At 42.6% G+C, this 25,209-nt stretch overlaps 1 protein-coding gene across 4 annotated transcripts in view; it reads left to right on the forward strand.

Moving 5' to 3' along the window:
• The window catches only part of LOC105474220 (gametocyte specific factor 1), a 34,953-nt gene extending 27,483 nt beyond the window's left edge, over positions 1 to 7,470 (forward strand). For all 4 annotated transcript variants that reach the window (XM_011728709.2, XM_011728711.2, XM_011728710.2 and 1 more), the window contains exons 4-9: positions 397 to 523; positions 965 to 1,048; positions 1,518 to 1,581; positions 3,256 to 3,350; positions 4,290 to 4,326; positions 7,265 to 7,470. In XM_011728709.2, coding sequence (XP_011727011.1) covers positions 397 to 523; positions 965 to 1,048; positions 1,518 to 1,581; positions 3,256 to 3,350; positions 4,290 to 4,306 — 387 coding nt within the window. In that variant the 3' untranslated portion in view covers positions 4,307 to 4,326; positions 7,265 to 7,470. The remainder of the gene's footprint in view (positions 1 to 396; positions 524 to 964; positions 1,049 to 1,517; positions 1,582 to 3,255; positions 3,351 to 4,289; positions 4,327 to 7,264) is intronic.
• The last annotated feature ends 17,739 nt before the right edge of the window (positions 7,471 to 25,209 follow it).

Consider the following 25,209-nt stretch of genomic DNA (forward strand, 5'->3'; position numbering starts at 1 on the left):
TATCAGCTTTCAAAGACATCCAGAGAGCTCTCTCATTACGGGCTGTGCTGCCTGAATCATGTGACTCTGAGAAACAAACAGCGGGGAAAGATGTCGTTCAAATACCCAATCCTAAATTCATTGTTTAGCTCTACATAAAGCACTTAAACCCCAATATCTGTGTTGTCAGTCTCTACAATCATAACAAAAAGACTTATGTTTCAATGATTTTGAAGTAATTGTCTATAAGAACAATAAATAATTCCCTCTTAGTTTTTTACTATGAGTTTGTTATAGTTAAGCCAGAAATTTACTGAGGAAATTTAGGAGAGGCATTTGTAGAATAAGGCTTAGCTACTCCCCGTTGACTTTAAGAGATTCAAATAACTAACAGATCCCTTAATTTTGGTTCCATAGAATCATCCTGATGTTGCAAGCAAATTGGCTACTTGTCCCTTCAATGCTCGCCACCAGGTTCCTCGAGCTGAAATTAGTCATCATATCTCAAGCTGTGATGACAGAAGTTGTATTGAGCAAGATGTTGGTAAGACTCAGTATCTCAAATGTTTCAGTACTGGAGGGTAGCTCCTTCAGATTTGTATTATGCTACGTTGTCGGCTTGATTTTTGGCTTTCATTGTTTCAGAAGAACAATACTTTTCCACCTTTGAGATTTGTATCATGGCAGCAATAGGTTTTCAGATTGTACATGTCATACTGTTTTCTCTCCTGAACAGCCTAGTTCATTTTACTAATAATTCATCTAAAAATCTTTCATTGCCATAAATATGGTAAACATTTTTGTTCCTGCTTTTCTTTCTTCTGTCAGCAAAGAGATAAGATCCCTCTGTTTAGCTTTTATACTATCCATTTTTCAGAAATAAAGACCCAACAGGCTACCCTGCAACCTTTTAAGCTCCTAGCCCCTTTGAACACAATAACTTGGCAATATCCCCCTCTTATGTCCAATCTTTATTGTCTTGCAGTCAACCAAACCAGGAGCCTTAGACAAGAGACTCTGGCTGAGAGCACTTGGCAGTGCCCTCCTTGTGATGAAGACTGGGATAAAGGTGAGCTGCCTCTACATCTTTTTCTTCACAATGTCTAAATCTCAAGTCATTTGCTTAAGACAGAAGGAAGATTTTCCTTTTTTATGAACATACCATGTTGTTCAGAATGCCTTATTATTTTTATTGGGCCCCAAAACGAGCACATTTGTATCGCTGTGCAGACACGTGGAACAGCCGATCACTCTTGATTGGAAAAAGCACTTCTTTACATCTGTTTTTTTCCATAAATTGTGTTGTACCATCTGTGTTTGATTGTTACTAGGCACGTTTATTATTATTTATGTTGCTTGTGTTTATATCCTTCAATTAAATTCTTGCTACTGTGTCACTTAGGCAGGGTACTTGATCAATTTTTACTTGCTTCTGCAAAACGTAGGTGTATTATTTCCCATCTTATAAATTCAACCAACATGAACTGCTGGTGTCTTATCTAGTAGCACCACAAACTATGTTTTGCTTCCTTTGACAGATTTGTGGGAACAGACCAGCACCCCATTTGTCTGGGGCACAACTCACTACTCTGACAATAACAGGTAAATGAAATGGTCTCAACCCAGCATGGCCTCCCAAAATCAGGGTGTTCTGTTACCGAGAGAAGCCACCGGAACATCAATTGATCACTTTCTTTAACGATGTTCCTTGATGGTAGTTTAGATATTGTTTTGTCGTTTTTCATATTTATTCCTTGATTCATAAAAAGGTCATGTGCTTTGTGCCAATCATTAGGGATACAAAAATACATTATCGTTTAGCAAGGGTAACAGTGGCCCCAGACTTTCATGTGTCTTAGTTATGTTTTTTGCTAGGTTTACATTATTTTAATGCTTTGAAAAAATTCTCCCACTATACCGCTTGGATCATTTTTACTTTAGGTAACCAGTGTATAAGGAAAAAGTAGTCTTAAAAATTCTTTATTTGAGATTGGAAAATCCAGAGTACCTATTAGGAAAGAATATGCATCTCTTCTTCCCACTGATTTTGTATCTAATTTATTTTTTTAGAGACAGGGACTCTGTTGACCAGGCTGGAGTGTAATGGCATGACCATGGCTCACTGCAGGCTCTACCTCCTGGGCTCAAGCAATCCCCCTGGGCCTCTCAAATAGCAAGGACTACAGGGACCCACCACCACACCTAGCTAATTCTTTATTTTTAGCAGAGACAAGGTCTCACTATGTTGCCCAGGCTGGTCTCAAACTCCTGGCCTCAAGTGATCCTCCCCACTCTGCCTCCCAAAGTGTTGGGATTACAAGCCTGAGCCATCATGCCCAGCTCTAACTGAAAACTAGAAGATTTCTGGCCAGGCACAGAGTAGCTCATGACTGGAGGCCAAGGTGGGAGGATCACTGAGGCCAGGAGTTCAAGATCAACATGAGCAACACAGTGAGATCCTGTCTCTACAAAAAATTTTTTAAAAACAAAATAAGCTGGGCATGGTGGTGGATGTCTGTAGTCTCACCTACTTGGGAGGCTGAGACCAGAGGATCACTTAAGCCCAGGAGATCGAGGCTGCAGTGAGCCATGATCATGCCACTGCACTCCAGCCTGGGTGACAGAAAGAGTCTTTGTCCTAAATAAAATAAAAATGAATGAAACTATTTCTCATTAACACCAGTACTCAAACCTTGGAAGATCAAGTTTCAAACCCAAATGAATACTTCTGGTTTAGGAAATGAAGGAATAAGATGCTATACGTCACTTTTTTCCCCAAACAGAATGCTTACCAAATTTTTACTTTTTTACTACTGAGATCAGTAAATAATTTTAAGTGTATACTATTATGTGCATTAAGATAGAAAAACTTAAAATGAATTCCATTGGCTACAACTTTTAATTTTACCTCAGTCGAAGATTTGCTGCTTTTGGTTTGGTTGCCTTAGCACTTTGTTTTATCTCTTATGTTTATTGAGTGAGTTGATGAGCCTGTCATACAGCTGAACAGTAGATGGCATTGCTGTTTATCTCAATTTCTAGAAAATGAAAATGGTTAGACCCATCTTAATGCCTGTACAGAACAGGGAGCTTTCCAGAGAAGTAAGTGGTAATCATTCTAATTGCTGGAATGTTTTGATGGAAATGTGTTTACATTTCAGATGAATGTAGGTTGTTGTTTTTCCCCAAATTACAAAAAACACATTTTGATTATCTTATGTGTGCCTGCTTGAATGATACTGATCTGCTGACATAGCCAAATTCATCTTTTTGCAGCCCTGCAAGCAACATAGTTACGGAACATAAGAATAACCTGGCTTCAGGCATGCGAGTTCCCAAATCTCTGCCTTATGTTTTGCCATGGAAAAACAGTAAGTGAAACAGAGGCAAAATAGTTTTACTCTTTTCATTGTGCTAAATACAGTTGATCTTGATTATTCAGATGTGTTCAGTCTGAACACCTTGCAAGGTCTTCCATGACCCTTAAAGTGAGTGCCTCCTTAAATTTTATGCCCTAAGCACCTTACTCAGTTCAGCCTACTGACCCTGGTTAGGAGCAAGAAATTATGAACAGGAAAGTGTAAGATCACAGAAGCCAAAAGAATATTTTCAAAATGGGGTGACCACTGACATCAAATACCATGAGAAAATTTGGGAACCAATAAAAAGGTTGATGATTTGGGCTAAGAGGAAGTTATCCCTGATTTTTTTCAAGGCATAATATCAGTAGAGAATTGGGATCAGAAATTGGATTGTGAGGGCCTAAATGGGTATGAGTAGAGAGAAAATGAAAGTCATAAGTCATAAGAACCAGCATAAAGAATGGTATTCAGATGTCCTCCCCAGACTTCAGAGGTCATGCTGGGTAAACAAGTACTAAATTTGTATCACATTACCCTCATAATGAAATTTCCACATAGGGAACACCCAAGATACTGTCATTTTTACTTAATACAAACTTTCTTTTCCAATTTGCCCCTAGATTCAGATTCTCTTGATTTCAGTCTGTGCTACTGTTGGAGCTAATTTTTAGGTGGCTAGAGGATTCACTTTAAAACATTTTTCCCTGGATACTTGCATTTCCCAAAACATGAAGTCACCAAATTATATGTCAAAAGGCTTGATAGGTAAAGGTCTATTTTCTCTTCCCATGCCCTTGAATGAAATCTGATTACTAATATTAAATTCTTCTACTTTTATATTATAATTCAGTATACCCAGGAATAAGTCATTTGTATTTAGTAAGAATAGGGGATGGAGTGAATTTCAATTGGCATGGTGTATTTATTTTGAAATATTTCTACTTGTAGATGGAAATGCACAGTAACTGAATACCTATCTCATCAAGTAAGTGTTTCAGTTTTATTTCACTATCTCTTCAGATGGTAGCAAGATTTAACTGGACATAAAGCAATTTGGGTCCAATTTTCTTTCAGATTATGGTATCAAATTAAAGCTTTGTGTGTGCATGTGTTTTTTAAGTATATAGCCTCTGTTATGACTTTACACTCTAATGAATAGGCATTTACTGGTTAAATTAGAATTCTGTTCACATGCCATGTTGTTTTCTCTAACATTAGTACACATTGCCTTTTTTTTTTTTTAGTCAAAGTTGCATTCTAGATCTATCATGCCTCTTTTAATGGACTGAGATTAATCAGACAGCTGTGCTTCACTGCTCTGCAATTCATTCCCTGTGCAGTACAGTTTAATACTCATCAAAAAATTCATTCTCTTTTTAATGAGCACTTAAAAGTTTTGGGTTTCTGGCTGGGCACGGTGGCTCATGCCTGTAATCCTAGCACTTTGGGAGACTGAGGTGTGCAGACCAGTTGAGGTCAGGAGTTGGAGACCAGCCTGGCCAACATGGCAAAACCCTGTCTCTACTAAAAATACAAAAATCAGCCGGGCATGGTGGTGCACGCCTATAATCCCAGCTACTCGGGAGGCTGAGGCAGGAGAATCGCTTGAACTGGGAGGCAGAGGTTGCAGTGAGCCAAGATCACTGCACTCCAGTCTGGGCCACAGGGTAAGACTATGTCTCAAAAATAAAATAAAATTTAAAAAATAAAAGTTTTGGGTTTCTAAGAGTCTTACACTGTCGATCTTATCTGAGTATTTGATTTAGCAGAACCTCACAAAATCTATGTGAAGAGACCAAAATCTCTCTCACTTTTCACAGATGAAGCCTTTCCTTTAGGTTACCCTACGTGCCTGTGGCAGAGCCAAGTTTGATCCTTCAAATGTCGTCTTGGCTGAGGTTGCCCACATACATCGCTTCTGGCAAAGGAAATGTTATAAAGCCTGAAATGGGATTATATCCCAACTGTTTTGGAGTTAGTAGGCCCTCAGTGAATATTTATTGAATTAATGAATAATTGGCCTCTTGCATTCCAGTCTGTTCACGCTCTCTGAACAGTGAAGCAGATAAATCTGTGAGTTAGTTTCATTTTGTAGTAAAACTGATGTTTCTTCTGGTAAGAAGCAGAAAAGAGATGCTAAAAGTTAACATCCCTTAGCTATAGACAATAATACTTATCAGTTGCTTCTAGGTACCAGCCATTTTTCCTAGTAGATTCTGACATCAAATTGTTAAATACGTTTGAAAGCCAGAAAATGGGATTTGGTCCCAGAAGGACGAGAGATACAACAGCACTGGGGTACATCAGGAAAGCATACATTGAGTATGGTGGTATACACCTGTCATCCCAGCTACTTGAGAGACTGAGACAGGAGGATCACTTGAGCCCAGGAGATCAAGGATATAGTGTACCATGACTGTGCCTGTGAATTGCCACTGTACTCTAGCCTCAGCAACACAGTGAGACCTTGTCTCTTAAAAAACAAAAGTGGGGAGGGCTGGGCACAGTGGCTCACACCTGTAATCCCAACACTTTGGGAGACAAGGCAGGAGGATGGCTGGAGCCCAGGAGTTTAAGACCAGCCTAGGCAACATAGCGAGACCCTGACTCTTAAAAAAAAAAAAGGGGGATTGGAAGAGAAGCATACATTGAACAGACCTGGATAAATGGTGAATTTTGAGTTCCTCTCTGATATGCTATACAAGGTGTCTGCAATCAAACAATATGAATAGCTGTCTAGTAAAAATGGCTACTCCAAGATGAAAATCTAGGAGAAAGTTCTGTGTCTATAACTTAAGACCAGACCCTTCTCTCCTTTGGGACTTAACTCTTTGTGGTTAAACTCCTTACATACTAAAAATTTATTTTTCTGTGTAACTTCTGAGGAATCAGAAAAATAATTAGGTTAGATAAGAATCCTTAAGCAGCCACAGACCTTATCCTCTTAATAAAAATGAAGTTTGGGTTTTTTGTTTGTTGGTTTTTTGTTTTTGAGATGGAATCTCGCTCCCATCACACAGGCTGGAGTGCAGTGGCACAATCGTGGCTCACTGCAACCTCCACCTCCTGGGTTCAAGCAATTCTCCTTCCTCAGCCTCCCAAATAGCTGGGATTACAGGCATGCACCACCATGCCCGGTTAATTTTTGTATTTTTAGTAGAGATAGTGTTACACCATGTTGGCCAGGCCGGTCTCAAACTCCTGACCTCAGGTGATCCACCCGCCTTGGCCTCCAAATAGCTAGGATTACAGGCAGGAGCCACCACACCTGGCCATTAAGTATTATTTTCAATGCCTGTTGTTGCAGAATTCTCTGGTTTATTTGGAAGGATACAAAAGAAATAAAAGATATGACTGTGCCCTTAAGGAACTTAAGTGTGGGTGAAATGTTTTTGAATGTACACACATGACAGGGGTTTGTTCACTTAGCACTTAATGTGTTTTATCCTATTTATGTTTTTATCAACAATTCCACTTTTTACTAGACAAGTACCTCAGAAGCAAGTAGGATCATACTAATTCTTGTCCCCTGATGTACACTGTAAAAGCTCAAAAACTATTTTTGAACTAATGAGTAAATACAGTATGTGAGAAAAAGATCAAGATAAGTTAATTGGAGTTAATCCAGAATTATCTGAATCAATTTCCTGATATTCTCCTCACTTGTAAAACTCTTGACACAGGAGTGTACATTGATTTCTGTATAGAATGTTTTTAATTCAATTAACAAGTTTCTCTGTGCTCAGTGGTACTAAAGAGTTAAGGGTCAGGAGGTACTTGGCGTTCTGCCATTAACAACAGCAGATTCCTCCGTTGGAGCAAGATAATTTAATTGGGTTGTAGTTGTGTGGCCCATTGTCAGATGTAGTTGGTGCTTTTTTCATTGAAAAAACTAAGAACTTTTATTCTCCATTTACTTGCAGATGCCAGACCCTAAAAGACTCTTGCTTCTTCTTGCTACCAGTGGGTTCTTCATTTTCCTCCTAATCTAATTATAGAATGACAAACTCTCTGTGACTTTCCAAACTGACAAGCACATCTTTTTCCTCCCCCTACCCCACTTGAATCCTTGTTTGATGCAAGTACCCTCATACTCAGAAGCTTCTAAATAAACCTTTGATACAGATTGCTTAATAGTTTGGTCAAGTACCTGCAGCCCCAAGATCGGAGATCACATCTAATTCCACATTAATGAACCATAGTGATTAAAAGTTTTCTTAAAAGAACTAACGGAAATAGACAGGAAACTTGGGTTAGAAAAAGAAACTGTATATTTGTGTTCTCTGATACACATGGACCAAATTCCTTTTAGTGTTTATAGCAATGGACTTTTTCTGATCAGTTCATCTGTTTATCCATTCTCTGAGATATTGATAACATTTATATAGCAAAATACTCCATTCTTATTTATAGTCTTTAGGACATCTTACTGCCTATTTCCAACCTAGGGTAGTTTTATTTATCTCCCCATATTCCAGCTAGAAATTGTACTAGCGGTCAATCTAAGTGTGGATTATATAGGAATTAAGATTGGAATGGAGGGGAGGAAGTGTACCTGTGGAGAAGAGATGGGCTTTCCACCTGTGTGTGAAATTTGATTAAACTTCAGAGTTTAAATGTGTAAAGGCCCTGCTGACTGCCCTGGGATACGTGTGTAACAACTTAGATTTCTGAAATACCCAAAGCTCTGGCTATCCTAGCATCCTGTGGATCCTTATAAGGAGACTTTATAATCTCCCCAGACCAGTTTTTTGTTTATTTGGATTATTTTGGGGTTTTGTTTTTTGTTTTTGAGATGGAGTTTCACTCTTGTTCCTCAGGCTGGAGTGTGGTGGCGCGATCTTGGCCCATTGCAACCTCTGCCTCCCAGGTTCAAGCGGTTCTCCTGCCTCAGCCTCGTGAGCAGCTGGGATTATAGACATGCGCCACCACGCCCGACTAATTTTGTATTTTTAGTAGAGGCGGGGTTTCTCCATGTTGGTCAGTCTGGTCTCGAACTCCCGACCTCAGGTGATCTGCCCGCCTTGGCCTCCCAAAGTGCTGGGATTACAGGCGTGAGCCACTGCGCCCGGCTTGTTTGGTTTTTATCAGGTTGGGTTTGGTTTTAAAAGTGTCTAGCATGGTGGGGAGGCATTTGGGATCTGGTATAGATAGGGACTTGGATGAAGAATACTGACAAACATTTCCAAAAAAGCTCTCTCTAGCATGGTTTGAAAATGACAGATAAAAAGGGGGAGTGGACTCCTGTGGAATACCTCCTTCCAGGAGTTTTCCACGGAACAGGATTCTCCCCCTAATGAAGCAGAGCTGTTTATTTAGTTTCAATCTTTAAAAACAGGTTCAAGATAAGACCCAGCACAATAGTATTTCTACTTCCAGCTATGTGATCTTAATAAGTAGGCTGTTTCTCCTGGAAAAGGTAGTATATTGAGGAAAAAATACACCTATATGTCCCCTAATTCCAGTCATTTATGTTTGTATATCAGTACCTCACAACAACGTTATTTTAAAGAAGTCATATTACTGAAAAATACAAAACACTTTTTGATTTTATTTATTTTGGTGATGACAAAACAAAACTGTCTATACTACACTTAGAACCTAGAACTCCTACCTAGTTTAGGAAAAACAAGTAATGTGAGTTTCATTGCAAAGAGCTACTCGAATACAACTCAATTAAATAGAAATTAATTTATTCATGAGGCACAGTGGCTCATGCCTGTAATCCCAGCACTTTGGGAGGCCAAGGTGGGCAGATCACTTGAGGCCAGGAGTTTGAGACCTAACGAAACCTGATCTCTACTAAAAATGACAAAAAGCCAGCCATGAGGATGTGTGCCTGTGGTCCCAGCTACTCAGGAGGCTGAGGCATGAGCATTGCTTGAACCCAGGAGCTGGAGGTTGCAGTGAGCCAAGATCGCACCGCTGCACTTCAGCTTGGGCAACAGAGTGAGACTCTGTCTCAAAAAAGGAAAAAAAAGAAAATAGTTACTTTGTGCTTCTTAAATATTTAAAGGGTCAAGGTAAGCTAGCATCTGTCATTCATGAAAAACATGTTGTTATTTTAGGAGGACATCTCTTTGCTCATGACTACTAGGACATAGTCACAAAACATCTGATCTTTTGGAGTGTGAGGAGCACTCACTACAGGAGAATGCCTGCCTGTGTTAATTTTGTTTGTTAGCTCACCAAATAGTTCTGTTTCTTTTTTTTTTTTTTTTTTTCTTCTTTTTCTTTTTGAGATGTAGTCTTGCTCTGTCTCCAGGCTAGAGTGCAGTGGCGCAGTCTCGGCTCACTGCAACCTCCAACTCCCTGGTTCAAGCGATTCTCCTGCCTCAGCCTCCTGAGTAGCTGGGATTACAGGCACACGCCACCACGCCCAGCTAATTGTTATATTTTTAGTAGAAACAGGGTTTCACCATGTTGGCCAGGATGGTCTCGATCTCCCGACCTCATGATCCACCCACCTCGGCCTCCCAAAGTGCTGGGATTACAGGCTTGAGCCACCGTGCCCGGCCAGTTCTCTTTCTTTAGTAAACTAATGATTAAAGCCACCAAATTGGTCACAAGCTTTTAAGGCCTAGGATTCACTAGTCTGGATTTAGTTGGCTGGAAATTTTTGGAGATTCCCAAAAACTAGTAAAAAGGAATGGTTCTTAGGCCGGATGCAGTGGCACACACCTGTAATCCCAGCACTTTGGGAGGCCAAGGCGCCAGTGGATCACTTGAGGTCAGGAGTTCGAGACCAGCCTGACCAACATGGCAAAACCCTGTGTCTACTAAAAATACAAAAAAATTAGCCAAGTGTGGTGGCGGGTGCCTGTAATCCCAGCTACTTGGGAGGCTGAAGAAGGAGAATCACTTGAACCCAGGAGGCAGAGATTGCAATGAGCCTAGATGGCGCCACTGCACTCCAGCCTGGGCAACAGAGCAAGACTCCTGTCTTTAAAAAAAAAAAAAAAAAAGAAGAAGAAAAAAAGAAATGGTTCTTGGGAGGGAAAGAGGGAAAGCTCGCTTATCTTTGGGACCTTCTTTTTCAGAGGATACCCTTCTTTGGGATGTGAACAATGGAAGGCAAACAGTTGAATATTCTGCCTCAGTTTCAGCTAAAGTCAAGTGTTATGGTTAAAGGTTAAATGCAGAGGCATTTCAAAAGCTTAGCCAGAGATCTAAGCTTTGAGTCCTGCATTTTAGCCTCCTCCAGGGTTTCCATACTCTACCCAAGGAGAGGATTTGCTTTTTGGAAGATTGCCTTTCTCTGTAGGGGTTCTACAAGTGCCATTGTGATTTGCAAATGCTCTCACCAGGAAAAAACAAATGTAGGTGATAAGTGATGCTTAACTCTCCTGGTAGTTGTACCTGAGCTAAATAAGGAGAGTATTTGAACTTAATTTCAAATAATGCCCTTTCATTGGTGAGGCAGTAGCTGCTTGTGTTTGTCTCTCAGACAAAATGTACAGTATATACTATACTGGCATTCTTGTATTCCTTTAGTTGTACTTTTCACAATTCATATTAAACTCCAAAATAGGCAAAAACTGAGAAGATAACATTATACTTATTTTTACCATTTTGAAAGAGGCAGGCTGTAAAAAAGCCATTTATATACTGTGTTTTAAATGGTTGGATTGGCCTTAGAAAGAAGAGACATCTAAGAAAATAGGCATTTTCATGTGACAGTTCAGTGGGTAGAATAAGGAAAAACTACCTAAATTTCATGCAAAAATACTATAACAACTGCTCATTCTTTTGACCACTGTCTTCCTGATACTGTTAAGGTTCAGGACATATTTACATCCTACTCTACAGTGTTGGCCTCTTCAGAGATCACTGAAAACACACTAACCTGTACCTCATACTACCCCTCAGCTGACTTTCCATTCCAGTCACACTAAGGTCTGATAAATGCAAACCTGGGTATGAACAGGGCATTTGCCTTTTACACAGCAATTCACTGCCTGATCCAACTCATTTAACTCATAAACTTGTTAACAGTTCAGACAAAAATGAAATATAAGATTGTTTGTAGCTAGGAAGAACAGCATCCTAAACAGTAACCCAAAGAACAGCTATTTGGTCAACAGATTTGCATTTGTATTTACCTTAAAGACTGTTTTATATGAAACTAAAATAGTGTAAGAGACTTTGAGGAAACCTGTAAAAGACAAGTTTAGTTGTTTTATATATGTAAGGAGGAAATCAGGTTTATTGAAAACCACTGCTTATGAACCCGACCATGCCTCTTAATTTTTATTAAAATACTTGTCTCTGAAATAAAGTTTTTTCAAGTTTGTCTGTTTCAGTTCTGTTGCCTCAGACCAGCATCCTGAATCCCCTTGACCCCCGCTATTCTACTGTCTCTGCTTCACCAATTCCCAAGTTAAGTGAAGCCCACCACATTTTACTCTATTCCTTCTAGGTTACCAAATATGGTTACAGAAAATCATGTGTTTTCACTGGACAGGGTCCGGGGCTTAGATTTAGCTCCTTCTGTTGGTTTTCTCTAGAGTAGATCTTTATAGTAGAGATGCAAGTTGAAAGGAATTGAAAGTCTTCTTGAAATTAGAAGCTCCGTTGAGATATCCTTTTGTTGAACTGCAGATTTCGACAAAGGAGTCTGTTTTAGCTTTATAAAACCCTGCAAAAATAAGCATTCACATGGTTCCCACCAGGTATGTAAATTTGATATCCACCTATTGTATCCCATATAGAGCTGAAAGGGGCTGGGCGTGGTGGCTCATGCCTGTAATCCCAGCACTTTGGGAGGCTGAGGCGGGTGGATCACTTGAGGTCAGGAGTTCCAGACCAGCCTGGCCAACATGGCGAAACCCTGTCTCTACTAAAAATACAAAAATTAGCCATGGTGGTGCACGCCTGTGATCCCAGCTACTCGGGAGGCTGAGGCAGGAAAATTGCTGGAACCCAGGAGATGAAGATTACAGTGAGCTGAGATCGCACCACTGCACTCCAGCCTGGGCAACAGGGCAAGACTCTGTCTCAAAAAAAAAAAAAAAAAAAAAAGGCCGGGCACGGTGGCTCACACCTGTAATCCCAACCCTTTGGGAGACCGCGGCGGGCGGATCACGAGGTCAGGAGATGGAGACCATCCTGGCTAACGTGGTGAAATCCCATCTCCACTAAAAATACAAAAAATTAGCAGGGCGTGGTGGCAGGCGCCTGTAGTCCTAGCTACTCGTAGTCCGAGCTACTCGGGAGGCTGAGGCAGGAGAATGGCGTGAACCCGGGAGGTGGAGCTTGCCGTGAGTCACTGCACCCCAGCCTGGGAGACAGAGCCAGACTCTGTCTCAAAAAAAAAAAGAAAAAAAAAAACAAAAAACTGAAAGGGAGCTTAGAGAGTACCTGATCCAAAGCTTCATCTTACATATGAAGAAATAGGCCCTATACAAGTGTGAAACACGATGGTTTTTTAAAAGAGAACAATAAACACAAAGTTCAAGATAGTGGTAATCCCTAGGGAAGAGGCCAGGATGAGGGGAGCAGGAAGAAACACAGGGTAAGTTGGATGGTGAGTTTCTTGGTGTTTATTATGCTTCACAAGTGTGTATTAAATACTATATAATTTTTAAACACTTAATAATTGTTAAAAGAGTTGCAAAGTTCTTACTGTAGGCAAGTTACTGTTCTTACTTAGCATTTTATGTATTTTAGCCCAGGAGGGGAAAAAAAAAAACAGGCCCTGAAAATCTGATCCTTGCTGAGGATGCACAGCTTGTTAGTAGTGACCTGTGACCATAACCTGGGACTTCTGATTTCTAATTTACTGCTTTTGTACCATTCTTCCCTAAATGTCGATTCTACACTCAACCTCTCATTCTCTCAGGCTATGACTTTCCTCTTGAACTCATTTCCATGTCTGCCAGTTTAGACTGCATGATCCATTACTTCAGTAGCCTAAACCAGCATCCTTAACCCCTGCTGCCTCTGCTTTACCAATTCCCAAGTGAGTGAAGCCCACAATCTTTTACTCTATTCCTTCTAGGTTATCAAGCATAGTTACAGAAAATCATGTAACTGTGCCATGTAACTCCACTGCAGATACAGATTTCTAAACTCAGGCACTCATTCCTGTTTGACTTTCAGATTTACCTGGTGACTGTTGCAGCCCTTTTACTATTCTGAACTTAGTAGTCCCTACTTCCATCCTCCACTATCAGCAGATGACATTGACTTTGCCTCCAACTTTTTTGAACTCCTGGGCTCAAGCCATCCTCTCAGGTAGCTAGAGCTACAGGTGTGTGCCACACACTCGGCTAATTTAAAAAAAAAAAAAATTTTAGAGCTGTGGTCTTACTATATTGCCCAGGCTGGTCTCAAACTCCTGGCCTCAAATGATCCTCAACGTTAACCTCCCAAAGCACTGGAATTACAGGCATGAGCCACCACACCTGGTCTTGACTTCCTTGAGAAGGTACTGGTCATTAAACTTAACTTACTCTTTAACTCTTACAGCACTTCTTTTTCCTTTATCTCATAAGTATACTTCTGACTGGGCATGGTTGCTCACGCCTGTAATCCTAGCACTTTGGGAGGCCAAGGCAGGCGGATCACTTGAGGTCAGGAGTTCGAGACCAGCCTGGCCAACATGGTGAGACCCCATCTCTTCTAAAAATACAAAAAATTAGCCAGGCATGGTGGTGTACGCCTGTAATCCCAGCTATTCGGGAGGGTGAGGCAGGAGAATTGCTTGAACCCAGGAGGCCGAGGTTGCAGTGAGCCGAGATGGTGCCACTGCACTCCAGCCTGGGCAACAGAGCAAGGCTCTGTCTCAAAAAAAAGTATACTTCCTCTACAAGGCTAACTTTATCTGCGTACCTTGTACTATATCACATTGTATTATCTATTGCTACATAACAAATTTCCCCAAAACATAGTGTATTAAAACAATAATAAACATTACTCTCATAATGTCTTTGGATAAGGAATTTGGGAGTTACTTAGCTGAGTAATCCTGGTTTGGGGTCTTTCATGTAGATGCAGTCAAGAGTCAGCCAGGACTGGGCACAGTGGCTCACTCTGTAATCGCACATCCCAGCACTGGGAGGCCAAGGCGGGCAGATCACTTGAGGTCAGGAGTTTGAGAGTAGCCTAGCCAAATGGTGAGACCCCGTTTCTCCTAAAAATATAAAAACTGGCCAGGCATAGTGGCATGCACCTGTAATCCCAGCCACTTGGGAGGCTGAGGCAGAAGAATTGCTTGAATCCCGGAGGTGGAAGTTGCAGTGAGCTGAAATCATACCACTGCACTCCAGCCTGGGCAACAGAGCAAGACTCTGTCTAAAAAAACAGAGTCAGCCAAGGCTGCCATTTCTGAAGACTTGACTGAGGTGGGATGATTTGTTTCTTGAGTGACTCACTTACATACCTGAAAAGTCAGGGCCTCAGTTGCCCCCCACGTGGGACTCTACAAAGCCTGCGAGTATCCTTACAACATGTCAACTGACTTCCCCCATGGTGAGCAATCTAAGAGCAAGGTGGAAGCCGTAAATTCTTTTATGACCTAACTTCAGAAGTCATACTACATCATTTCCACAATATGCTTTTGGTTACACTGGTGAGCCCTTTTCAGTGTGGAAGGGGACTTTACAGGAACATGAATACCAGGAGGCAAGAATCAATGGGGGGCTGTCTTGAAGGCAGTCTACTACACTGAGCTGCTCCTATCCTCCAATGTCTTCCATAAGTCAATTCCTCTCTGCTCATTATCTTTTATTTTTCTTTGAGATAGGGCCACACTCTGTCACCCAGGCTGGAATGCAAGAGTGCTATCATATATCCCTGCAACCTCGAACTCCTGGACTCAAGTAGTCTTCCCACCTTACCTTCCACGAGTGCTCTTTCTTTTTTTTTTTTTTTTTTTTTTCTTTTTTTTGGTAGAGATGGGATCTCACTATGTTGCCCAGGCTGGTCTCAAACTCCTGGCCTCACGTGATCCTCCCATCTCAGCCTCCCAGAGTGTTGGGATTACAGGCGGTGAGCCACCATATCTAGCCCTCTTCTCTTTAAATTAACTCTACTCTTTCCTTAACTCTTTCAGCTGTGAAAATGTTTATGTTTTTTTTTTTAAATGTATACCTTGTTCTCCATATTAATCAGCATTTGGTTGCAGAGAACAGAATCCATTCTAGCTAGATTAAGCAGTAAAGGACTTATTACTAGGGCATTAAATGGATGGATCACAGAATTCTGAGGCAGGCTGAAGAAACAAACTCTAGACTGGACTTCCAGAAATGATTCCTAAAGACTGCTAAGGGAGGCCAGTCATGGTGGCTCACACCTGTAATGCCAGCACTTTGGGAGGCCAAGGTGGGCTTGCTTGAGCCCAGGAGTTGGAGACTAGCCTGGACAACATGGTGAAACCCTGTCTCCACTAAAAATACAAAAATTAGCTGGGGTATGGTGGCATGCACCCGCAGTCCCAGCTACTCAAGACGCTGAAATGGGAGGATTGCTTGAGCTCAGGAGACAGGTTGCAGTAAGCCGAGATCTTACTACTGCACTCCAGCCTGGGCGAGAGAGTGAGACCCTGCCTCAAAAAAGAAACTGCTAATCAGGCCGGGCACAGTGTCTCACACCTGTAATCCCAGCACTTTGGGAGGCTGAGGCAGGTGAATCACCTGAGGTCAGGAGTTCAAGACCAACCTGACCAACACGGTGAAGCCCCATCTCTACTAAAGATACACAAAAATTATCCAGGTGTGGTGGTGGGTGCCTGTAATCCCAGCTACTCAGGAGGCTGAGACACGAGAATCGCTTGAACCCAAGAGGTGGAGGTTGCAGTGAGCTGCACTCCAGCCTGGATGACAGAGTGAAACTCCGTCTCAAAAAAAAGACTGCTAAAGGAGCTGCTACCACTTCTACTATATTTAGGAAGCTTCTACTACATTCAAGAAGCTTCTACAGTAGTTAGGAAGCTGCTATTGCTGCTGCTAGTCCAAGAAGTATACCACCTCTGCCACTGTCAGCATCCCTAAATGGATGCCCTGCACCCTGTCTTAACCCCTGCTGGCTTCAGAATCCAAGTGAAATACTAGTGCATCTGATTAGCAGAACTTAATTCAGAAGTGATTTAACATAGCTAGCTAGAAGAGAATGTGGGAAATTTAGTCTTTAGCTTTCCAGCTTCTGCACACTAGAAGAGTGTGCATGCTGACCACATACATAAAATCCTTCACACTCCCACTGAAGCAATTATGACTTCAGTGCCAAGTTTTTTGAGAGTTTTCTATACCTGGTCTTAAATTCCCACTTACTCCTTGATCCACTGCAATCTGGCCACCCTGTTACCATCATCACCACTCGATCCCCTCTTTGCAGGACCAGTGGTCCATTTTAGTCCTGCTCCCTGAAGCATTCAAGCAGTAGCAGGTTGTTTCTTGTGATGCTTGTGATAGTAGTCATATCAATGTTGTTCATGAAAGAATTAGTTGCGGCACTGGGCGCAGTGGCTCACGCCTGTAATCCCAGCACTTTGGGAGGCCGAGGCGGGCGGACCACTTGAGGTCAGGAGTTCGAGACCTGCCTGGCCAACATGGTGAAACCCCGTCTCTACTAAAAAGTGCAAAAATTAGCCAGGCATGATGGTGCCTGCCTATAATCCCAGCTACTCGAGAGGCTGAGAAAGGAAAATCACTTGAACCCAGGAGGCGAAAGTTGCGATGAGCTGAGATCACGCAACTGCACTCCAGCCTGGGCGACAGAGTGAGGAGATCAGTCTCAAAAAAAAAGAACTACTTAGAGCCATTTTCCTCAAAGGGGCCTTGGACTTGAAGGCACTTAGAGCTTCAGCTGTCACCTAGACTTGCCTTTCCTTGTACATGACTAATCCAGATTAATGATGTTACTGTTCACTCAGTCTTTTCAGAATTCCCTCACATTCAATTAGCCACCAAATCCTGGCATTTAAATACCAGAGATGACTTCAGAAACCAACCAGTTCTTTGCCTCTCCATCACCACTACTCTATTTCAGATCATCACCTTTGCCTGAACTATTGCAGCAACTAATCTTTCAGCTACTAGGTTTTCCTCACTCAGTTTATCTTCCACCTGCCATAGCACAACTTTCATAATATTTAATTGTTCTTAATGTACCCAGTAATAGTAAATAGCAGGCCAGGCATGGTGGCTCTTGTTGGTAATCCCAACACTTTGGGAGGCTGAGGCAGGAGGATCACTTGAGCCCAGGAGTTCACGACCAACCTGGGCAACATAAAGAGACCTTGTCTCTACTAAAAATTAAAAAAATTAGCCAAGCATAGTGGCAAGTACCTGTAGTCCCAGCTACTTGGAAGACTGAGGCGGGAGGATGGCTTGACCTTCAGTAGTTAGAAGCTACAATGAGCTATGTTCACACCATTGCACTCCAGCATGGGAACAGAGTGAGGCCCTGGCAAAAAAAAAAAAAAGAAAAAAAGAGTAATAGCAAAGGCTTATGAGCACTTGGTATGCACCAAGTACTATACAATGTACTTTATATGCATGTCACATTTAATTCCACATAATCTTAATAAAGTGGATACTGTGCTTACAAGTAGAGATACAAGTCCTTCCTTGATAAATAAGGAAGCTGAAGGTCCTCAAACTTACAAGATTTGACCAGAGTTGTTTAGTTACTATATGGGGAAACCAGAATGGGAGTCATGTCTGCTACCCCTAAAGGCAGCACTTTTAACCCCACTGTATTTTATGATTGCTACAGCCTCATCTCTCCCCATCCTATTCAGAGTCTAGCCATGGCAAACTCACCATCTTTCTAATACATTGTGGTCTTTAATAACCATACCTCAGCACATCTTGTTTCCTGAAATGCACTTGTTCCCTCCCCTTCCCAATGCCTTTCTGCTTAGCATATTCCTATTCCACCTTCAATTCCAACTTAAATGTTACCTCTGGGGTAATTTTTCCAAGTTCCCTGTTCTATGCTCCTATTCTTCCCCATTCATACTTTTTTTTTTTTCTTTTTTTTTTTTTTGAGACGGAGTCTTGCTCTGTCGCCCAGGCTGGAGTGCAGTGGCGCAATCTCGGCTCACTGCAAGCTCCACCTCCCGAGTTCACGCCATTCTCCTGCCTCAGCCTTCCGAGTAGCTGGGACTACAGGCACCTGCCACCACGCCTGGCTAATTTTTTGTACTTTTAGTAGAGACAGGGTTTCACTGTGTTAGCCAGGATGGTCTTAATCTCCTGACCTCATGATCAAAGTGCTGGGATTACAGGCGTGAGCCTTGGCCTCCCAAAGTGCTGAGATTACAGGCCTGAGCCACTGCACCCAGCCCATTCATACTTTTTAAAATATACTTACTGAGTTGTGTGGTAATTAGCTTCTTAATGCTTGTATCTTTCAGGGTTTAGAAGGAAACAGAAACCACTCTTGATATTTTAAGCAGAAAGGGAATTTAATATAGAAAATTAGGTGCTTACAAAATCATCTGAATAGCTGAAGGAGCAGGCTCTAGGTGGGACTGCTAGGAATGACTCTCAGAACACTACCGAACTGACTCACCAAAGGAGCTACAGCCTCTGATGACCACTGGAACACTAAGTGTGAGAAGATAGCACCACAGCTACAATCTAGAAATCAGGAAACTGCCACACAGTCCAACAACATATGTAATATCAGACTTTTTATAGAGCTAGTGACTAATGCAAACATCCAAGTGCGTGGTCCACAGAAGGGAGAATAAAGGAAACTGGATAATCAGTACCCGGAGCATTGAGCGTTTGCTGTAGGGTGTGTCGGGGTTTTTGAATGCTTACTTTTATAATAAGATTGAGGTAAGTCTTTTTTTTTTTTTTTTTTTTGAAGGAAATTAGTTATTTTCAAAGCTCAGAGAAATATGTACCATATGCCAAACCACCCCCCACCCTCACCCCCCCCAAAAAAAAACTGTTACTATAGTAGTTGAGTACTAAGTAGACAGGCAAACCTACTTGACAAAAGTGGTTATACCCAGGCACAGTGGTTCAAGCCTGTAATCACAACCCTTTGGGTGGCCGAGGTGGGAGAATCACTTGAGGCCAGGAATTCAAGACCAGCCTCAGTGACATAGCGAGACCGTCTCCACAAGAAAAATAAAATTAAATTAAAAAATTAGCCAGGCATGGTGGCATTTGCCTGTAGTCCCAGCTACAGACTGAGGCGGGAGGATCCCTAGAGCCCAGGAGTTTCAGGCTGCAGTGAGCTCTAATTGCACTATTGCACTCCAGCCTGGCCAACAGAATGAGACCCTGTCTCAAAAAAAGTGATTATGGCCGGGCGCGGTGGCTCAAGCCTGTAATCCCAGCACTTTGGGAGGCCGAGACGGGCGGATCACGAGGTCAGGAGATCGAGACCATCCTGGCTAACACGGTGAAACCCCGTCTCTACTAAAAAAAATACAAAAAACTAGCCGGGCGAGGTGGCGGGCGCCTGTAGTCCCAGCTACTCGGGAGGCTGAGGCAGGAGAATGGCGTGAACCCGGGAGGCGGAGCTTGCAGTGAGCTGAGATCCGGCCACTGCACTCCAGCCTGGGCGACAGAGCGAGACTCCGTCTCAAAAAAAAAAAAAAAAAAAAAGTGATTATGAAAGCAGTTGAGAGGTAACATTGAACTAGGAGTCAAACATATTTAGTCTAAGATGAGCCCTGTGACCTTGGAAATGTCAGTTAAACATTCTGTGCCTTAATCCTCTCTTCTATAAAGTGAACAAATTGAACTAGATGACCTCTAAGGTTCAGTCCAACAATAAAATTTCATGTTTTTTAGTTATTCAATTGCAAAAGTATTTTTATAATGAAAAGGAAAATTATGCAACCATTTCTAGGGCTTGCTTTACTTTTGATCATTCTGTAAAATTTTCCTGTCAACCTTAAAATATTCTCTGAGGCCATCCAGATGAGGTGAGAGAAGCAGTGGGAGGAGAAAGTAACCTAGAAAAGGAAGGTTTTTTTCCCTGACTATATTGAATCAAATGTAGTTTTTTTAAACACAAGGAGCAGCTTTGGAGTTCCCTAATTTCCCAGTTGGGTGTTTTAGTTAATATGTCCCCAGAAGTTAAGCAGGGAAAAAATTCTTCAAAGAACCATCACTGATTCTAGGAGCTGGAAGGGCTCATCACAACCTCAAAAGCTAGGCTTGTTTAAAAAAAAAAAAAAAGTACATTGAAAGTGTCCTCTAGGCTATGTTAGCTGGGCCAGAGATTAAATGGAGCTTTCTGCTAAGTCCCTGCAACCTCCTCTGGGCTATTTGAGGTACTTGCTGAGTTCTTTGCCCTAATTTCTTTTTTTCCTTCAAGACTTGCCCTTCATTCTCTTGCTTCTCCGATGCGAACTGCTTTTCAGAACATTTTCAGACAAACCTTCAGATGTTAGCCGAGGGACAGTTTGCCAGTACTGTTTTGTTGTTGTTATTTCCCCAAAAATAGAGAAGACCCAGCAGCGACTGGTGCTGTCCTCAGAGGATGCTGTGGTATTACATAGCCCTTGATTTCTCCCCCTGCCAATATGCTTTCTTATTGTGCTTCAAAGCTTGTTTACTAACTCCAGCTTAGTCCCTTGACTCTCCTCCCTTACCCTGCCCCCTGCATTGTGCATTTCAAAAGGTGGAAAAAAATAACAGCTGCTTCTCAGCCCTCTCCTTTGAAGAACTGCAGAATCACCAGGGCTAACATGTCAAATTGTACAGCCTTCACCAAACCTTTGCACAGAGATGTTTCAGGTTAGGAGAAAGAAAAAAAAAATTTAACACAATAGCCTCTTTTCTGAGGGCTTTTAACAAACAGGCCCCAGGGCTACCTCTCCTTGCCGCAGAATATATAAATAAATAAGTGAATGAGCAGGGTTTAGTTCTTAGCCAAGGATGATACAAACCCCAATGTTATATCTGTTGCTACATGGAGCCAATTAAATGAGATGGACACATGAAGGTTTGTTTTAGTTACAGCCCTACCCTGATACCATTCATAATCAAAGGCAGTGTTTCCCAAAGCATAGTTCAACTGTCACCTACATCACAATTATTTTAGAGCCTTGTTTTAAAATGCAGATTCCTAGACTTTTGTCCAGATTTCCTGAATCAGAATATCTGGAAGCAGCATACAGGAATCTATTTTTAGCAATACCCCTTATATTAATTTGTATGCACAACAGTTTCTGAAACCACATGTTATTGAATGAAGGCTTTTAGGAATATATAAGGAAGATAAGTATGCTATTTGAATTTTTTTTTCTTTTCTTTTTTTTTTGAGACGGAGTCTCGCCCTGTTGCCCAGGCTGGAGTGCAGTGGTGCGATCTCGGCTCACTGCAAGCTCCGCCTCCCGGGTTCACGCCATTCTCCTGCCTCTGCCTCCCCAGTAGCTCGGGCTACAGGCGCCTGCCACCGCACCTGGCTAATTTTTTTTTTTTTTTTTTTTTTTTTTTTAGAGACGGGGTTTCACCGTGTTAGACAGGATGGTCTCCATCTCCTGACCTCATGATCCGCCCACCTCGGCCTCCCAAAGTGCTGGGATTACAGGCATGAGCCACCGCGCCCGGCCTACTATTTGAATTTTTAAGGACGCAAGTTCTTTAAAAATCTACACACAAATCACAAAGTAAATAGTGTGGGGACTGGGTGCAGTGGCTCATTCCTATAATCCCAGCACTTTGGAAGGCCAAGGCGGGTGGATCACTTAAGGTCAGGAGTTCAAGACCAGCCTGGCCAACATGGTGAAACCCTGTTTCTACTAAAAATACAAAAATTAGCTGGGCGTGGTGGCGGGCGCCTGTAATCCCAGCTACTCAGGAGGCTGACTCAGGAGAATCACTTGAGTACAGGAGGCAGAAGTTGCAGTGAGCTGAAATCACGCCACTGTACTCTAGCCTGGGTGTCAAAGCAAGACTTTGTCTCAAAATAAAAATAAAAGCATAGTAGTGATTAAGAACATAAAGAAAATAAAAGTATAGTATTTATGTCATAAGATAATTTAAAGATATAAGTGGGAAAAATGCATTAAAGTTTTTAAGAGTTTTAACAGTAAACACTCAATACATTTTAGCTATAATGAATAAACTGAAGATACATAATACAGAAATGACATGAACTGTATGTAGCATAAGATGATCCCCAACATTGTCTTAATTCCTTCATGATTCCTTCCCTTTAAACAAAAATTTGAAAGATATTTAAAGGGCATGTTTTAAGTGAAAACCAGACATCCAAAAAGTAAAAAAGAAATGACTGCTTCTTACTTCACCTGGTAAGATGTTCAGCTGGAGAAGGAGAGTAAATTTCTGGATCTGATGTAAATTGTTTTCCTAGTGCTGTAACCTCCATGAATTGATATTATTGTGCAGCCTGATCAATTTTGAGGATGTGTATTGACATTGTCCCCATTTCACCAATAAAGGATTCATTTGAGAGCTGTCACTACTTATATACGACCTTGACTTCTGAAGATGTAGCCCAGGGACTTTGGTGAATAGCTAGCCCATGGTTTCAGCATGGACAAAATGATCGTTAATGGATTCTAATGGAATTGTCTTTGCTAATGAGCATAGGAAGAGAACTGCTGGTGGATGTGAAAAGAACAATAGAGCCGGGCACGGAGGCTCACGCCTGTAATCCTAGCACTTTGGGAGGCCGAGGCGGGCGGATCACAAGGTCAGGAGTTCGAGACCAGCCTGACCAACATGGTAAAACCCCATCTCTACTAAAAATACAAAAAAAAAAAAAGAACAATAGCAGACACCCCTAGTCTCTCCCATATTTGAGTCAGGTGGCAGACAGAGAGACGAGTAAAAGGCAATTCTTTAAGATTGCTTTCCCCTTGCCCTAAGGCTAACAGGGACCCTATGATCTAACCCCACCTACCTGCTGTTTTCTGTCCATGGGCATAGGAGGTGAATAGAGTTTAACCAACCTATATCCAGGGCAACTGAAGCAAGGAATTGAGGCTCTTGATCCAGCGCCTGAGACGTTTTTTGTTTTGTTTTGTTTTTTGAGACGGAGTCTTGCTCTGTAGCCCAGGCTGGAGTACAATGGTGTAATCTCGGCTCACTGCAACCTCCGCCTCCCAGGTTCAAGCAATTCTCCCTCAGCCTCCAGAGTAGCTGGGATTACAGGTGCACGCCGCCACCATGCCTGGCTAATTTTTGTATTTTTAGTAGAAAAGGGAGTTTCATCACGTTGGCCAGGCTGGTCTTGAATTCCTAATCTCAGGAGATCCACCCACTTCGGCCTCCCAAAGTGCTGGGATTACAGTCATGAGCCATTGTGCCCGGCTGACAGATTTTTTTGATAGAGAAAGCAGTGTATGGCCGGGCGCGGTGGCTCAAGCCTGTAATCCCAGCACTTTGGGAGGCCGAGACGGGTGGATCACGAGGTCAGAAGATCGAGACCATCCTGGCTAACACGGTGAAAACCCGTCTCTACTAAAAATACAAAAAAATAAGCCGGGCGAGGTGGCGGGCGCCTGTAGTCCCAGCTGCTCGGGAGGCTGAGGCAGGAGAATTGCGCGAACCTGGGAGGCGGAGCTTGCAGTGAGCGGAGATCTGGCCACTGCACTCCAGCCTGGGCGACAGAGCGAGACTCCGTCTCAAAAAAAAAAGAAAAAAAAAAAAAAAGAGAAAGCAGTGTATGGGGGAAATTGTACCCAAGTCTTCCTAGTACCCAGTCTCCCTGAAAAGGCAGTCAGTCTGCCCCCATAGCTTCAACAAATTCTGAGAAGGAATGATTTAACCTTGGGATAAATGTAGAGTATTGGCCGGGCGCGGTGGCTCAAGCCTGTAATCCCAGCACTTTGGGAGGCCGAGACGGGTGGATCACGAGGTCAGGAGATCAAGACCATCCTGGCTAACACCGTGAAACCCCGTCTCTACTAAAAAATACAAAAAACTAGCCGGGCGAAGTGGCGGGTGCCTGTAGTCCCAGCTACTCAGGAGGCTGAGGCAGGAGAATGGCGTGAACCCGAGAGGAGGAGCTTGCAGTGAGCTGAGATCCGGCCACTGCACTCCAGCCTGGGCGACGGAGTAGTCTCAAAAAAAAAAAAAAAAAAAAAAACCGTGGAGTATTGATGAGGTTTTAGGCTCTATGCTAGTTCTTTTTTTTTTTTTTTTTGAGACGGAGTCTCGCTCTGTCGCCCAGCCCAGGCTGGAGTGCAGTGGCGCGATCTCGGCTCACTGCAAGCTCCGCCTCCCGGGTTCACGCCATTCTCCTGCCTCAGCCTCCCGAGTAGCTGGGACTACAGGTGCCCACAACCGCGCCCGGCTAATTTTTTATATTTTTAGTAGAGACGGGGTTTCACCGTGGTCTCGATCTCCTGACCTTGTGATCCGCCCGCCTCAGCATCCCAAAGTGCTGGGATTACAGGCGTGAGCCACCGCGCCCGGCCGGCTCTATGCTAGTTCTAAAGAAAAAACTGACACAGTGTTGTCAATCTCCTTGGTGTCCAGTAGGTGGAGATATAGTCTAAGGTTGTCTGGGACTGCAGTGGAAATTTTAGGGCATTAGGTAGCTTCCAGAGTGAGTCTGTGGGAACGAGTAAGCAGGGTGCCTTTTCTCCTTCCCAGTCCACTCATCCTAACGCACACATACGTCACTTCTCTGCCTTCCCATTCTTAGACACTGGCCTGAGACGGAGATACATACCATGTAGGGAGGAGTGACACCAAGAACTCTACAGTGGGGGAGTGTTGGGAAGAGAGAGATCAGAGAGACATTTTAAGAACTTTCCTGAAGTCCAGGTCTTGTGCTATCCAGCACAGATTCTAGGTTGGCAGTAAGGTGTCCTCCCTTCTGCCAATCTGGAAATGCCAGTATCTTAAATCCGTGGAGCGACCACCCTCCTAAAATTCTCACACATGTTCAAATCTAAAAGTGACACAAACCAGGAACT

The sequence above is a fragment of the Macaca nemestrina genome, chromosome 10, assembly GCF_043159975.1.
Source record: "Macaca nemestrina isolate mMacNem1 chromosome 10, mMacNem.hap1, whole genome shotgun sequence".
NCBI classification, from domain to species: Eukaryota; Metazoa; Chordata; class Mammalia; order Primates; family Cercopithecidae; genus Macaca; species Macaca nemestrina.